The 17092-nt window shown below is 37.1% G+C and overlaps 1 protein-coding gene across 31 annotated transcripts in view; it reads left to right on the plus strand.

The window, feature by feature from the left end:
• Nucleotides 1-5379: 5379 nt before the first annotated feature.
• Nucleotides 5380-17092, plus strand: part of REV1 (DNA-directed DNA polymerase) — a 52214-nt gene continuing 40501 nt past the window's right edge. For 25 of the 31 annotated variants that reach the window (XR_016046335.1, XR_016046337.1, XR_016046336.1 and 22 more), the window contains exons 1-5: nucleotides 5380-5732; nucleotides 5828-5903; nucleotides 5999-6114; nucleotides 6213-6289; nucleotides 13771-14453. Coding sequence is in view for 5 of the 31 variants with exons in the window: in XM_020670269.2 (XP_020525928.1) it covers nucleotides 5470-5732; nucleotides 5828-5903; nucleotides 5999-6114; nucleotides 6213-6289; nucleotides 13771-14453 (1215 nt within the window). In the remaining 26 variants the exon portion in view is untranslated. The remainder of the gene's footprint in view (nucleotides 5733-5827; nucleotides 5904-5998; nucleotides 6115-6212; nucleotides 6290-13770; nucleotides 14454-17092) is intronic. The other 6 variants (XR_016046332.1, XR_016046333.1, XR_016046334.1 and 3 more) reach the window with 1 other exon arrangement.

The following is a 17092-nucleotide window of genomic DNA, read 5'->3' on the forward strand; positions in this document are numbered from 1 at the left end:
AAGGGTTAGCTATGGGCTGACTATCAGATGGATGGTCTCGTGGTCGAGCCGGATTTACAAGATTTGACGGATGAGAAAATCGACGGTACCGGCTCGCCGACAGGGTGGAACTCGCATGACTTTGTTAGTCAAGGGCTAAAGTGGTCCTCTAACTCTAACCTGATTTACGACTTGATGCCCTAGGAGGGGCATGTGGCTCAACAGGACCAGCACGCCTCAAAAAAGCCTTGACTGAAGGTAAGGTTTTGAGCCTCTCAAATGAAAATGTGTCATAGAACTCGGGGAGTTCTTGATCGAACTGAGGGAACTTAGGGTGCATACCACCGTTGGGTGAGCTATGATAGCTCGGATTCTAATTTTTAGAGCCTTTAGAATGGGTCTTTTGAGGACCCTGACCTACCTAAACCAGATCCTTGCCTTGAGTAGGTTGACTCAGGTCTAGTTGACCCTATGAGTCGGGCGAGCTAGGGGGAATTGGGTTGTCATAGATGGTGTAAATTTCGACAACACCTCCCCTAGATTGGACTTTTGTGGAGGTGGATGGTGCGAACCTAGTTGGGCAGCATCAACTCCAGAGCTAGACAGATGCAGGTGGTGTGCCCTTAGTTGGGTAGCATCACCCCTAGACTTAGATGACAGTGTGGGATGAGCTACCGGTTGGACAACACTTCCCTTAAACTCTGGCATTTGTAGGTGATGCGACCTTAATTGGGTAACATCTACCCTAGACTTGGAAGATCAAGGGGGTTGAGCCACTAGTTGGGCTGCATGTCCACTAGCTTGAGAGGATGAAGGGGTTTGAGCCGTCGACTGGGCAGCATGTCCCCTAGAACTAGAGTTTTGTGGGAAATGAGTCCCTGATTGGGCAGCATCTCCCTTGGACCTAGAAGATGAAGGTGGGTTCAACCTTGGTTCCTTCGACTTGGGTCGAATAACTTGATGATTGAGGATGTCTCGGGCCATGCAGACCTGTTGGACTACATGGCTCGGTTGAATTACATACGTGCTACCTATGCTTAGCCCTGGGTGTGGGACAATGGATCTACTTGAACTCGATCTTGACTTACTTGAAACGGGGTAGGCCCAGGGAACTGAGCCATAAGTTCCTGTAGGTTCAGTCATCCTAAGGGGGGAATACGGCGATGGACTCAATATCGAAGTCACCACAGACTACAAACATGAATATGCAACACCAAAAGCAATCGAAATAGATTTGAAAGGCTCCTTATGACCAAATATCACTATGGGTAAGTTAGGCCAAATTGTATTCCGAGCTAAACAAGTGCTGAAATGAGTTAGGCTTATATGGGTGCCCACGTAAGGTTTGGTTACAATGATTGCGAGAGGCCGGTCCTTACTTAAAAGTGGGTTTACATACGTGGTCGAGTTTCCTCAGAGAGGTGCATTGCTTCATCGCTGGATCACCCCAATGCCCTACACATGAAGCTAGGCTCCCACACAACTCCTAGCTGGTGTACGATTTTTCAAAAACTTTGAAGATTTTGGTATGTTTGATGCTTGTGTAAAAGCAACACTCAGTGGTAATATTTTTGAAATTTTTTTGGAAGAGAAGATAAAGATAATTGGAAGAGATAGGGATGGTCTAAAAAAGATAAGGATAAATATTAAGAGATAAAGATGAATCTAAAAAGATAAATACGTTCTAAAAGAGATGGACATGAATCTACAAAGATAAATATGCTCTAAAAAGATGGAGATGAATCTAAAAGGATAAATATGCTATATAGAAATAGAGATGAATCTAAAGAGATAAACGACAATCTAAAAAGATATATATGAATCTAAAAGTATGCTCTAAAGAGATACAGATGAATCTAAAGAGATAAATATACTCTACAAGATATACAGATGGATCTAAAAGATATAGATAGATCTAAAAAGATAAACACAATCTAAAAAAGGATGGAGATGAAGCTAAAGGGATAAAAATGGTCTAAAAAGATAGTGATGAATCTAAAAATATAAACACGATCTAAAAAGGTTGAGATGAATCTATAAAGATAAACACAATCTAAAAAAATAGAGATGAATCTAAAAAGATAAACATGGTCTAAAAAGATAGAGATGATGGTTTTGAAAGATAGGATTAGAAAAAAAAAAAAAAACCCTAATTTTGTAGATAAGATTTTTCAAAAGGAGGGAACAAAATCTAGCAAGATAAAGTGGAAGAAGAGGCATTCTAAAGAAACAAATATATTTTTGGCTATTTTTCAATTTTTTTGGAATTTATAGAAAGAAAAAGCGAGAAGCGTCAAAAGTCACCAGAAGTGGGGTGATGATTGCGAGAATTTTTTCTAGGCAATCCGTATGGCCCAACATGCAAGATGTGGGGGTGCCTGATAGGCAGCGTGTTAGGGAACTTTGTTTGGCACGTAGTGTGTTAGACAGACCGACACACAGCATGGCGGGCAGCCACGTTGGCCACAGATGAAAATACTGGGGTCCTGAGGTGCTTTTTCGGTGTTTTTGGACCTTTCTAGTCCTTTTTTACTTTTTGTTTTTATGAAAATAGTAATTGAAAAATTTTGAAAAGTGTTTTTAATGCAGATTATACACATATTAGAAGCTTAATGGCCCCACATTGGGTGCCAAACTGTTTACGCTCCGATCTGTGCCAATATCTGGGATGAAATCTGCTCAAATCTTAGAAAATTTTAGTTAAATTTAAAAAGATAGAGAAAGTAAGATCGCTCGATTTATAGGCCCAAGAATAGCACATATCTACTCAGCTATGATTCTTTCTCGGGTCCGCTGATAGTGTCAACTTTTAGATCTGTGTACTTTTCTTTAAAAACTCTTTTTAACTTTAGAAACCAAGAAATAACAGAGAATACATAAAATAAAATATTAAAATTAGCTAAATTAAATAAAGAAAGGGTCATTATCTTTGAGAAACCAAAACTCAAAGTTTCCGGCTTGGATCAGATCGCTCTTCTAATATGTGCCACCATCTCCTTTTTGTATTCTTATACTTGCTGGAATTGGTAGATCTAAGGTATTTTGACCTAAATCTAGGGTTTCTAGGCCAAGGGAAAAGCTTGAGAATTTTAGGTAGAGTCTACTTAGGTTTTTCTGAAGATTTAAGAGGGATTTTCTTTAGTTTTCTAAGGTTTTTAGGAGCTTGTAGGATTAATCTGAATTTTGAGATTTTTTTGGATTTTATCTATTTTTTTAGGAATTTCTAGGGCTTCTTCCTAATTTAGGATATTTTTGGTTAATTTTCTTAATTTCGGGAATTGTGTCCTATTTTCTTATGATTTTTAAGGGATTTTTAATGTGTTTAGAAGGGAGTTTTTATAGGCTTCAATTGGTGATTTTTCTTATTTTTTTTGGATTTTTTCGAATTTATCTTGACCATTTAGCTTTATCTAATTTAAAAAATGCATTTTAATGCATCATCGGGCTGGTCTGGGCCCGTCATGGGCTTTGGTGACCGCATGATATGCGAAGCATTGGGCGGACCTGCCTGACACGCTCCATGTCGCGCGACTCACCCCGTGCCCATTAAGCAGGGACTAAAATGTTATTTTTTTGAACTTTCTAACCTTAAGTCCGATTCAAATGATTCTTAGACAATTGGAAAGCTCTTAGGGACTGCTTCGACTTGGGATAGGTGTTGGGTAAGTTTGAGACAATTATTTTCGGTCTAGGTTACTTATGATCTACTAGGGTTTTGTGGTCCTTTGGACTCAGAATCGAGATTTTTAAGAATTCACTTAGTCATAATTTGGAAGGGGGTGTCTACAGATGGGCTCGGGCGGGCTTCTAATGGTTAACGCCAAGCTAGGGCCAAGTCTTTCTTGCCCCATGCTAATATGCTTTCAGCCCTTAGCACAATATAGATCTTGTAGATTACTTAAAAATGCTAAGAAGATTTTTTTCGAGTGAGAAGTGAGCAGAGAGACAGAGGCTAAAGGGCAGTCAGTTTAAAGGGTACAAGAACTTCTAAATTTCAGACTTTAGTGGATTAAGATTTAGGTCCAAATGATTTTGATACGCATCTTAAAAGTGATAAAAATGGTTTGCGAGAGAATAATTGAAAAATGAGAGTAAGCGGCAAAAGAGTGGCTTAAAAAGGTAAGAAGGAACCCTAAATAACTTGAATTCTTGATTTCAATGTTAAAAAAAAATGATCCAAATTGGAATTGACCAATTCAAACTAAGTATATGTAGTACTGGTCCAGTTCCCAATTAAAACTGAGAATTGGCTGATTCCACATAGAATTGGCCAATTCTATAATAGAACTCACCATTTTTGTCAGTTTTTTTTGTTTGTTTTTTATTTTTTATATATATTTATTATTAATCAATTTTCTCAACTGGGTTGCTTATTTGAATATGTGATTCTTCAATGTCAACTAAATTTTGTTTTTTTTTAGGTAATTCAGTGGGGATGATGAGCCCTTACTTGTTTTCTAAATCATTAGCGGTTTTTGAAGGCGTTAGGTGAGAATGGAAGCCTAGACCTTAGTTGGGACACAAGTAGTGCTACCACCACGACCCCAACCCCATTCTCAATTTGGACTAATTTCGCTAGTGAAGTCCACCGAACCTTGTTTTTCCAAGAACTGCTAGATTGCTTTAAAGAGAAGGAGCCAGCAGTTCAAGTCGAGGAGGCGACTTTTTAAAATTGGGAAAATGACCTCTAACCCCTCCCCAAAAATTACATCTCTATTAACCCCTTGGGTTCACCAAAATCCCTTATACCCCCTCAAGTTTAAAATTTTAGGACCTTTGGCCCCCTAATTATGTTTTCCTTTGTTTTTTTACAAATTTGATATTTTTATTATATAAAATGCCAAACCATTCCATTAGTCAACTTCCTTTCCTTTCTGATCCGTTGCCTAAAACCAATCTTACCTCTGTAAACCCCACTATATAAATTTAGATATGAAAAGAAAATGAATTTTTTTTTAATATTATGCTTTTACAATTGCATTAGTATCTTTTGAACTTAGAAAATGATTAATCAAGATCTTTATTAGTATTGTTAATAGATTATTATTATTTATTGATTTATTTAATTAAAGAAATTTCTCAAAATACCTATAAGAGATTAAGTATTAAATAATTAATATATTGTTGTTGTTATTATTTTAATTATCATTAATTATAATTGTTATTATTATCATCATCATCATGATCAATAAAATTGGTATAGTGTCAAAAAAAAAAAAGAAAAAGAAAAAGAAAAGGAAAAAGAAAAAGAAAGGTGGCGGATGGCTATGGGTCTGGCATTTTGTGATCAAATGGGAAAACCCGAAGGGTACCCGGGATTTTCGTAAATGTCAAAGGGCTAATTGCGATGGAAATTTGGGGAAGGGGGCTAAAGGTCATTTACCTAAAAATCAAAACACCGGGTTGCTGCTGTTGCGTGCCACGCAACACTTCCCGCCCCATTTTATATGAGAGCGAGAGAGACCGGAGAAAAGCCCACAAGGAAGAGAAATGATGAGTTCTGGAACTGGTGGTTCATCCAAGAGAAGTAAAACCAAGTCCTGCAACTCTGGTTCAGCCCCGAAATGCAAGAGAAACAGGGAACAAAAAGCCCTAGGTGTGGCTTGGGGCGCCAATTCCTTCTCTGCCTTCTCCTTCTCCTCCACCAAGAAGCGGAGGAATGCACCTTTCTCTGACTTTGCCTCTTACATGGAGTCCAAAGAGCGCAAGCTCCGTGTTCAGTTCGATGCTGATGCATCTAATTCATCCAACAGGTATTCCTCACCGTACCAGAAAAAGGGCAAAATCTTCTTCTTTTTTCATCTTAATTGCTATGAATTCTGTAATGGTGATCCATCTTTTGTCACAGAGATTCCGATGTAAACAAATGTATTTTTCATGGAATTTCAATCTTCGTGGATGGGTTCACAATTCCTTCCAGTCAGGTAAGTGGGCTCTTTCTTTCTTCTTTCAACATTGGTAATCCATCAATTCACTAAAATAAACTTCGACCATTTTGAAATTTTAAATGGAAAACCAGGAGCTTAGGGGTTTTATGTTGAAACATGGGGGCCGCTTTGAGAATTACTTCTCTAGACATCGTGTCACGCACATCATTTGTAACAACCTGCCGGATAGTAAACTAAAGAATCTCAGGTATTTCCGTGTCTGTTTTCACCTATGTGAGTTTTTTTTGGTTTTCTTTTTTTATTTCTTGGAGAATAAGATGTATGTTTCGTAAAATTTTTTTGCAGGGCGTTCAGCAGGGGCCTCCCAATTGTGAAGCCTGCATGGCTGCTGGACTGCATTGCTGCTAATGAACTTTTGAATTGTGAGTTTGATTTATCAAGTTCATTTATCATTCAGTTTTGCTATTTAACTTTTTTGCTTGCTATTGCTTTTTGTTATGCCAAAGATTAAATTAGAAATCAATCTGAAAGTTAAAAGTTTGTATCTTGATCGTGAAATTAATATAGAGAACTTGAAGATGCTTAAAGATTAAATTATAAACTCAACCTGAGACTCATAAGTTTGTATCTTGATTGTAAAACTAATATAGAAAGCCTGACGATTCTTGGGAAGGTTGACAACAATGTTTCAAAAAGCACTAAGCGGCACGTAGGCGGCCGCTTAGGCGGGCGCCCAGAACCTGGGTGGCCCAGTTGAAAACAAAAAACTGATGATCGATAATGATTAATCCATAAGAATTTTGATAATCCATAAGACCATAATCCATAAGAATTTTGATAATCCATAAGACCATAATCCTAGTTAAAAAAAAGAAGATGGAAGTCCAGAAGAGAATTTTGATAATCCATAAGACCATAATCCATATTTTCATACAATGCTAAAACAATAAACCATACAACCATACACTGATAGTCCGGTACATTGTAGACTGTACACACAAAAGTTAGATAGTAGAACTATAAACTAGAAACTAAAAATAAGAAAAAGAAAATATACAGAAATTTAGATATACTGTCTAGGACGTAATAGTCATCACTCAACACAACAGTCAACACTCAACACCAAGAGTCTTCAATCATCATCATTATCATTGTCATCAGAAGGAATATGGTAAGCTTCACCATATGCATTAGATTCGAGGACATCATCATCGGAGTCATCTCCCTCTTTAATATAACGCTCATTCTCCTTTGTTTCTTTTGAATCTGCTTCTTCCTCCTCCTCTTCTTCTACCTCCTTCTTACTAGTATGTGCAGATAAGGCCCTAGGAGTCTTGGCTGCTCTACCCTTTTCTATCATTTTGTGCTTCTCTAAACTCAAATATTGTATAATAGCCTTAGGAATATTTTTACATGGGACAACATCCCCCTTAATACCGACAAGGTGTTTTTTAAACCAGTAAATGCCCCCATTAGTATCCTTTCCACAATAGTTATATTTAATAAGATTTTTTTCATTCGGATTTAGGTTATAACCATACTTCCAATCCGGATTACTACTTCTAGAAGAACCTGGAGAAGATATTTTCATAGAACAAGGGTTATTTTCATCATTTTCTGGTTCTTTTAAATTCAGAAGTTGTCTAATCTCATCTCGAATAGCTTCAGGAACCTTTTTACAAGAAGCAAGATTCCATTTAATACCAGCAAGGTGTTTCTTGAATCGGTTAATAACCCCATTGGTATATTTTTCACAAAAATTACACCTTATACAATGTTTATCGCTTGGTTTTGGGTTATAACTTTTGGGTTCCAACCAGGATCACTTCTTCTAGAAGTAACAGAAATAGATCTATTCAAATGACAAGGATTTTATTCCTGTTTTTGTTTTACAGAACTCATATATTGCTTAGTCTCCTCTTTGGTAGCTTTATGAACATTTTTACAAGGGCCAACATCCCCTTTAATACCGACAAGATGTTTCTTAAACAGGTTTATGCCCCTTTTGTGTATTTTTTCACAAAATTGGATTCGGGTTATATCCATATTTCCAACCGGGACCTCCACTTCAACTAGATCTTGAAGAAGACATCTCAAAATAAAACAAGCAATCTAAAAAGTAAAGTTTTACACTTAATTTGATTGCTTGAACTCCAAACTCCCACCTCTGAGATGTTTTCTGATGCTAAAATAATAAAAAAACACCATCTAATAGGATTATAAAACTCTAAAACTAAGTCAAATCTATCTGGGTGATGTTTGAATCCGTTTTTCGTGACTTTGAGAAGCACTTCGACCCAATGAAAGTCACAAAATTTAATATTATTGAGGTTTCTTTCTCTCTAAAATGGGTTATTGTGGGTTTAGGTTTCAAATGAACCTAAAACCCATTCTTAAAACCCTTAATGTTTCATAAAAAATCAATACAATGAAAAAAAATAAAAATTTCTGCCCCTAGGCGGGGCACATGCCCTGGGTGCCCGCCTAGGCGGCCACCCAGGGACTGCCGCCCAGTTTGGCCGCCTAGACCTGGGCGATGCGCTCAGGCCTTCTGAACGGCCTAGGCAGCCGGTGGTCCGCTTTTTTGAACAATGGTTGACAGGGCTTTATTCCTTTCATCATACAAAGATAAAGAAAGCCTTGAAAGGAAAGCCCCATTTTCCTTCTAGTATAAAGATCCTCAGATGGCAGTGTAGTTGTAGATAAATGCAACCACATAAGTATCTAATTCCTTTCCATTGTGGAATCAGAGGGTTGGCTTTGAATAGTCTTATTTTTATTTATTTTTACTCAAACAAACCAATTATATCCTAACCTACAAAATTTAGATAAAAATATATCCTTAATATAGTACATGGCCTGTTTATTATGATATTGTCAAGTCCTAAATTCATGGGAGCATGTGGATAGAAACTAGAATAACATACAACTCTAATTGTGATCACTGAGACTTAGACAATGGTCATACACACATTGACGGAGCTTCTAATGGCTTAAGCTTCATTTGGGATTGGTTATTCTGATGAATGCTTTTTTGACTTTCTGCACTGTGCCAAACACCTTGGCTTTTCCTAGTGCAGGAAGGGGACCCTCCCTTTTTGCAATTAATGTTAAACACTACTTATTTGGCGATGTACATATATTAGGATGCCATTCTGGACTCCCAAACTCTGGAGCATTGACTACTTATCAAAATGAGGCGTTATGCCCCATAATGCATTTTAAAAGTGTTTAAACAAACTGTTACATGCTTGTGAATGCATGTCTCCATGAATTAGATAGGGGATTATAGAATATGGTAACTAAAGAGGATGAGGATTATGCAAGTCAATTTAGTGACCGAGTGTGAGAAGGCATTTAATGTTTGCAAGTGAATTTAGTGACTGATTGTGAGAAGGAATTTAGTGCTAAAGTATGAAACAAGGCTTTTACTTTTCCATTCTATTAGCAATCCATGGCTGATGCAGATAAAAAATAGGGAAAAATTCAAAATTGTAATTTTATTAGTTTTTTGAGTGTTTTAGGAAGTGTGCTTAGATAAGGTAGTGCGTGAGTTTCAATATGATTTTGTGCGTGACTTGTTTTGGGAATATTGGACAAAGGGATTTAGGTCTCCTATTTTGATGGATTTAGGAGATTTACTTAGATATTTAAGGATATGTAGATAGAGATTGAGGGTTTTAGGTAGGATAAAGTCAATCTTGAAAGAGAGATAAATAAGGGGAGTTAAAAGTTGTTAGGATATTACAGAGACACGTGAGGAAAGAGAGAAAATACGGAGATGGAGAGAGAGAAAATAGGGAGGGAGAGGAAAATGTGGAAGAGAGAGAGTTATTGTGGGTTATTTATTTATTCCCTAAAGTCTATTTAAAAGGAATAAATCTTTATTGTAATGATCAGAGATTGAAATTTAGTAAACTTTGGTCTTGTAAAAAGATTGTTTTTGGGGTGGATTCCCTTGCAGACCTTGGGGTGGATTATCTTGCAGACCTTGATATGCGGGTGGATTCCCTTACGGACCTTGAGAGAGGGTAAATTCTCTCACATTTGTTATTATTTTTACTTTAATTATTTTTGTCCCTGCATCAATTGGTATTTGAGCCCTAAGATCCTTGATCTAGTTATGGAGAGCTTCGATCAAAGATTTGATAGAATCAAAGAAGACCTAGTAGAGAGTATTAGCAAAATAGTAAAAAAATCTTTACGAGATGTATTTCATTGATTGCAATCGGAACCAGAGGAACAAGAATATGAAGAAGTAGATCTCGATACAAAAGGCGATGCCGATAACCCAAATGTGCAAGAAATTTCGAATATCAATTGTGAAGAAAAAGAAGAAATTTTGAAAATCAAATATAAAGAAGAGGATATGTGTGATGCAGTATTTAAAATCCAACCCTGTGAGTGTGAAGGAGAAATCAAGATTGAGCCCAAAATTACTGTGTTCTATTTCGAGATAAGTATGAAGCATTCGATGAATCGACTTAATGAAGAAATTGAAGAAAAAGTGTTGAGGTGCATGGTGGGATTACATCACCAGTTAGTAGAGGGTGATTGGCTTGCAGCTCGAGGTCGTGCTTCTCCCACCTGGGGAGAGTGATGCAGATAAAAATCAGAGAAAAATTCAAAATTGTAATTTTATTATTTTTTTGAGTTTTTTAGGAAGTGCGCTCTTAGATAAGGTTGGGCGTGAGTTTCAATACGATTTTGTGCGTGACTTGTTTTGGGAATATTGGGCAAAGGGATTTAGGTCTCCTATTTTGATGGATTTGGGAGATTTACTTAGATATTTAAGGAGATATAGATAGAGATTGAGAGTTTTACGTAGGATAAAGTCAATCTTGAAAGAGAGATAAATAAGGGGAGTTCAAAGTTGTTAGGAGATTAGAGACATGTGAGGAAAGAGAGAAAATAGGGAGATGAAGAGAGAGAAAATAGGGAGGGAGAGGAAAACGTGGAAGAGAGAGTTATTGTGGGTTTTTTTTACTTTATTTTTTCCCTAAAGTCTATTTAAAGGGAAGAAATCTTTATTGTAAAGATCAGAGATTGAAATTGAGTAAAATTTGGCTTTGTAAAAAGATCGTTTTTGGGGTGGATTCCCCTGCAGACCTTGAGAAAGGGTATATTCTCTTAGTGGGGGTGGATTCCCTTGCGGACCTTGAGATAGGGTAAATTCTCTCACTTTTGTTATTGTTTTTACTTTAATTATCTTTCTCCCTGCATCAATGAGTTATTTAGCTTTTCTAGTTAAGTCACTACATGCCTTGTCAGCTTTAGGTTATTCCATGGTTTTTGTATTTTTGCTGATTTGGTTGTCTGAGATTTGTACTTCAATTTTAAATTTTCTGGTGATTTGTTGATCATTGTTAGAATATCAGCATTTGAGTGACCTTTGTGTGCATTTGTCAATTTGTTATTAACAATAGAAGAACATATATGAGCACAATAGGGTCTTGAATTGTAAATGGAGCATTTGTGGAGATTTTGAATCAGTGATCTGCTTCACTAGACATAGTTCATATTGTATTAAACGGCTCAAAGTTCCTTTGATGGCTAGTGTATAATACACATGTTTTGCCATTTGTTTTAGTAATTCTCTATATATATTCCTGGAAAATGCTTATCGAAGTGATTGTACTTGCGTTGTATTCAATTAACATGTTTGTACGGGGATCCCTATCGTTTTACCAATGACCCATTTTATAAATGCTTTATACCCGGCATCAGTCACATGAAGAAAACCATATTGTGAAAGCTCCAATATGCTTGCAAAACTGTCCAACACAATGAGTAAACCAAAATTTACTTTTGTTAGGGGATCGAAATTGTTCAACATTGATTTGCTTACTTAAAATTGCAAGGATGTGAAAAAAGCTTTGATTTCCATTTCTAATGTTGTATCTAGGTGGGGTGTGGTGCCCCCTTAAGGCAAGAGAAAGAAAGGAGAAAGGGTAGAGAGAGAGATATTGGTGTGGAAGCTTAGAGAGAGAGAGAGAGAGAGAGAGAGAGAGAGAGAGGTCACACAATGTGGGTTTCCCACATAATGAATATATTTATAATGGTGTCCACGAATCAGGTTTGCCATTTTATTGAGACTCAATTTGGATTGTTGATCTAAGGTAACTTGTGGGGTGAAGAGAGGCTTTCTCTCAATTCCCTAAATCAGCCATCATGATTAAGGTAAGGCTCTTAGATGCATTATCCCTTAGTTTCCTTGAGCCATCCACTTTTAATTTAGGAATCGTAAGCGATATGTTTTTCATTCCAAAAATTTGAAAGTTATGGAACCATTTTATAAACTTTCTCATGCTTCCTTTCTTCATTCCCCCACAATATGTCTTAAGCAAAATTTACATAATACTTCTAGAAAACTTGTAGAAAAGAAAAAAAAAGGTTGGAGGGTCGGCTAGAAAAGCCTTGTGGGCCCACGCCTCAAGTTAAGTCCCCCCACCTCCCTCCCTCCCCTATATGTGGGCCCTTGGCCAACAGTTTTAGAGTTCCAAACTCTATTTTCTAAAAGACCATCTAATATTTTTAAAATGAGTAATGATCCTATGAGACCCTCCCACACCCATGTGTGTAGGACCCTAAAGGTTCACCATTAAATTTGGCATAGATCTCTAGAAAAGTTATCACATGGGTGTGAGATTTGACTTTTCTAGAGATCTGTGCCAAATTTAATGGTGATCTTTTGGGTCCTACATACATGGGTGTGGGAGGGTCTCATAGGATCATTACTCTTTTAAAATAGCTTTGTGTTTTTAAAAGCTGAAAATTCCTTTTATAATTTCTGCAAAAATTCTTTTTTGCAAAAATAAAATATACTCAGCACCTTAAAAATTCATTTTAGAGTTCTATAAATCTTATAAAACATAATTAGGCACAATTAAAAGAGAATTAAATCCATTAGGTTACAAATATGCGAAATAATTAAGGGCACTACATTTGTGCCAGTTCTTGTGGTCCACAATTCTTCCTCTCAAACCAACCCAACAGAACTTGTGACCAACATTCTATTGCAGGGACTTATGCTTGGTCCATCAAAGCTGGCCAATAAATGACAGGATACGAGCCTAGTATATGGATTTCAGGTTCCCACCCCCCCCCCCCCCCCCCCAAGGACCATTTATATTCCGCTTGGACATGTGTAATTGTCATAATGGTGCAGGGGCCCTCTCTTCAACACATGAACATGTCTCACCCCAACAAGCTGCATCTAGTAGACACGACTATTATGTACATGCTGTACGGTTATTTGTTGATGATTTGGCACTGGCTCTTATAAGCAACCAATTACACACAGGAGGTTGGCATCATCTCTTCGACCTCAACAAGGGCTAACTCTGCAAACCCTCCTTGGTTGTGCCTTATGCCTAGGGCAGAAGGGTTTTGAGACTCCATTCTCGGGCCTAGATGGTCTGACCCAAGTGAGTTAAACGAGCACCATAAAGCATGCCTTTTTGGTCCCACATGGATCACACTCCTATTGGAGTACAATATCACTATATAGTCATAGTTTTTACATGCTCTTATGGCCTGTAAAAGCCATACACCCTAACATATAATTGAAAAATAGTGAAAGTGATCATTTGCAATGTGCCGGGACAATCAAAATGGTTGTTCTCAACTATTCAGCTATAGTCTGGAGGCCCATGTGCTTTTAGGGATTGGATTGTCTATTTTATATGCATATAAAAATAGATACTTGATCTTCTTGGATTTCCAACTTCAAATCTTGTTCTTCAATATTCGTTTTTCTTTGTTTCCCCATGATGATTAAATCTTCATTTAATATCTCAAATGCTAACCAATTCATGAAAGCTATTAGAATGCTTGTTGGATTCTTGAATTTATATTATCTCATCATGGTGTGGTTGATTCTATGATTCTTTCTTTGTGCCAGGGGTCCCCTACCAACTTGTTCAACTGGGCAAGGACATTCCTAAGCAACAGAAATTGCCTACATATTTCTCTCCTAAGAGTGTCTCAACATCAAAGTCTTTTGAAACTCCTACAAAATCTCATCTGAAAATTTACACTGATGGAATGTCTACAAGCAGTGAAGGATCTATAGATAAGGATAGTGATTCATTAACTGGTGGGTCCAACCATGAAAAAGTTAATGATGGTTGTTTAGATAATAAAAAGAAAAGAGAGCCCCTTGTACTAACAGCTGAAGATGCTGAGAAATCTAGATGGTCACATGTTAAGGGTTCAATGTTAGTTGCAAATATACTTGAAGCGACTTCAACAGTTGAAGAAGCGGATCAATCTGAATGTTCACATGTTAAGGGTTCAACTTTGGACGCAAATAAATTTGAAGGGACTGCTGATGTGCTCATTGAAGACTCTATTCATGAGCCTGCAAAAATCTACGATGCTAGAAATACAGAAGTAAATTCCAGCAATCTGGAAGATACATGCAGTGAAAAGGTGGTCTCCGAATCCAGTTCTCATACAAAATCAATTACTGGTGGTAACATCTGTTCTGATAGTAAGAAGATGAAAGATCACAACTCCACAAGATTTTCTGGTCAATGGAATTCAACTCTTCGAGATGTGAATTTTGTTGAAAACTATTTTAAGGTAATAAACGATAACTTGTGTCCTGTCTTTAAATCTTGGTCTTCATTTTGTCTAAGGTACATGAATACACGGCTATTTTTTGTTTTTTTTTTTAAATTCCTGAGCTAAAGGAGTGCAAGGGGAGTTGTCTTGCTGATAACAATTCTAAGTTTGGTTGCTCAATCTTTTGTTTAGGAAAGGCAAAGTTATTTGACTTGAATTTTGTACAATGAATGCAATTATTTGCAATGGTAAAACCATTGCTTTGATTTTTCTAAATACTTCGTTTTGAGATGAAGCTTGGTTATGAATAAGATATGCAATTCTGTACATCCCACTTTAGATAATTTTTGTTTTCTAAGCAGGATGGACTTTGATTTTGTAAATAATAGTTTTTCCTTGGGTATCTAATGAATCAGCTAATTTCTAGTCCTGGTTTTTTTCACGGTACCTCTTGTTGTAGGCAAGGAAATTGGGCTCATTCTATGTGAATTATTATTTGCCACATGTGATATGTTGCTGATCCAATGATAGGGCTTTGTTGAAGCTACAAGGTTGTTGGTACAGGGTATCTCAGTAGTGAGCTTAGATACCTGAGATAAGGAGATATGAGCTATATTGAGTATTGTACATGGGAAAGGCTTAACAGAGAAACCTCATAGAGTGCAAAGGAGAGGTTTAGAACAGGGACCTAAAACTTAGAGATACCTCAAAACATTTGATGGGAGCTGTAAGTTTTAGGGAGGCAGTGTTTTTGCTGGGGGGAAGATGTCATTGGCTAGTGCTGGACTGAAAGTGTTCCATTTTAGAAGATTACTTTTATCTTTAGCAGTAGAAAGGACATTTTACATGCCTGCCTAGTCAGCAAGTTCCACTTGTTGGTCTTGTCAGAGAGTTGAATTAAGAAATAAGATTCAAAGGCTTGGGAAGAAGTAATTGCTTTGATGTTTCATCTACCCCTAGGAAGAGGCAGATAGGGTTCTGACGAAGGGACCTGAGAGGATGGGGAATTATTACTGTTCTTTGAGATGTTGTTGCCTTGTTTTGGGTTCAATGGTCATATTCTTAAGTGTAGATGGTGGATTAGAATATCTGGATTCCCATTCACGTGGACGTGTTTGATACATTTTGTGATTGGAGACCTAGTTAAAGGTTTTTTGAGTGGGATATTTTCCCGAACTGGATGCTATTCGTACCTCATGTTTTTAATATTCCAACCTAAACCTTCGTTTGGAATTTCAAAATAAAGTTTCATGAGTATATCCACCCATGACATGGTTGCTGATGGCAAAAATGCAGGTGCTAATAGCAATCCCCTTCCTAAAAAAGTATTAAAAAAATATAAAGACTGAAAAAAGCCACAAGACAAATTTTGTGATTTCAGATGTTTCTGTGGGTAAATTACTCGAGTCTATCACAGATTTGGATATTGGTGCATATTAATTTGAACTTTAGAAATTGGTTGTAGATGAGTTATGTGGGATGCTTGTCTTGGAAACTTGGAAATGTCGGATTAAAATGCTAGGTTTTATTTGATATCCTCCTGGTATTACATTTTGGGGAAATCATGTTTTTCACTCTGTTTGCGTTTTTTTTTTTTTTAAATGTAAATTTTTATGGGTTTCGTAGAAATGTAAGTGGATACCTGGGCAGTGGTACCATGGGAATTTTGGCATCAGTTGCCTGCATGAGCTTCCAGTTCTTGCTTAGGCATTTAGGCTACTCTACTGAAGTTCAGCTGGGCGCTTGGCATCAAGGCAGTGACCAGGGGCATGCATGGCATGCTTTTTATCATCTTGGGGAAAGGACGAGGTGGACTCAATTTCAAGAGTCATGGCAAATACTATGGTAAAGTTGCAAGTTTCAAAAATATGGAGAAGGTTTTTGGCGTTAAGTGCTAGGCATGAAGCATGTTTTTCATTTATTTTTGGGGCCAGGGATTGGGGTTTGGGTTTGTGAGCAGCTATAGCAGTGCTTTTCTGTTATTGTGAATTTGTGAGTCAATTTTTCTTTTTAACTATTGATCGTAGTGACTAGTCTGATCTTTGTTGCTTTGTTCTGAATGTGTAGGTGTTCGAGAGAAAATGGCAAGAGCCAGAACCTAGGGTATAGCAATGCTGAAGATCTGACTTTTATCTGCAGTTGTTTTATCCTGCACGTTCCAATTCTAGTACACAATTCCAGAAATAGCCTTTCTCAATATTTCTAGGATTCAAACATTCTTTTAAGAGATTTCCTCTTTCTTTAAAGAGGAATCCTGGTTTAGACGACTACTGCCACTTCCTTTAAATCTTGGAAGGTTTTTGAAGAAATCTTGGAAAAACAAGTTCTTTGAGAGAAACAAGAATTCTTAAATGGAATAGCATTCTTATCCAGCTAGAATGGATTCAGACATATTCTTGGACATCCCTCTCCATTTTCTAAATGAGTTCAATGTTCTTCCTTCCAAATCAAAAGGAGGGAATGTCCCACTTCAATTAGCTACTGAATAAAATCTGGGGATATCTTGGAAACCAAGATATCAAATGTATGGGTGTTTTATTTTTATTAAAATCTCCACTCACAGGTGAATCCATCGTCGTTGGGGTTTATGTGACCCTCTCAAATTCACTTGGCATTCACATGGGACCCATGTCTTGTGGGTTAACATGATCCTCTAT

This window comes from Amborella trichopoda, chromosome 12, assembly GCF_054954075.1.
Source record: "Amborella trichopoda isolate Santa Cruz 75 chromosome 12, AtrichopodaSantaCruz75HAP2 v2.0, whole genome shotgun sequence".
Lineage (NCBI taxonomy): Eukaryota > Viridiplantae > Streptophyta > Magnoliopsida > Amborellales > Amborellaceae > Amborella > Amborella trichopoda.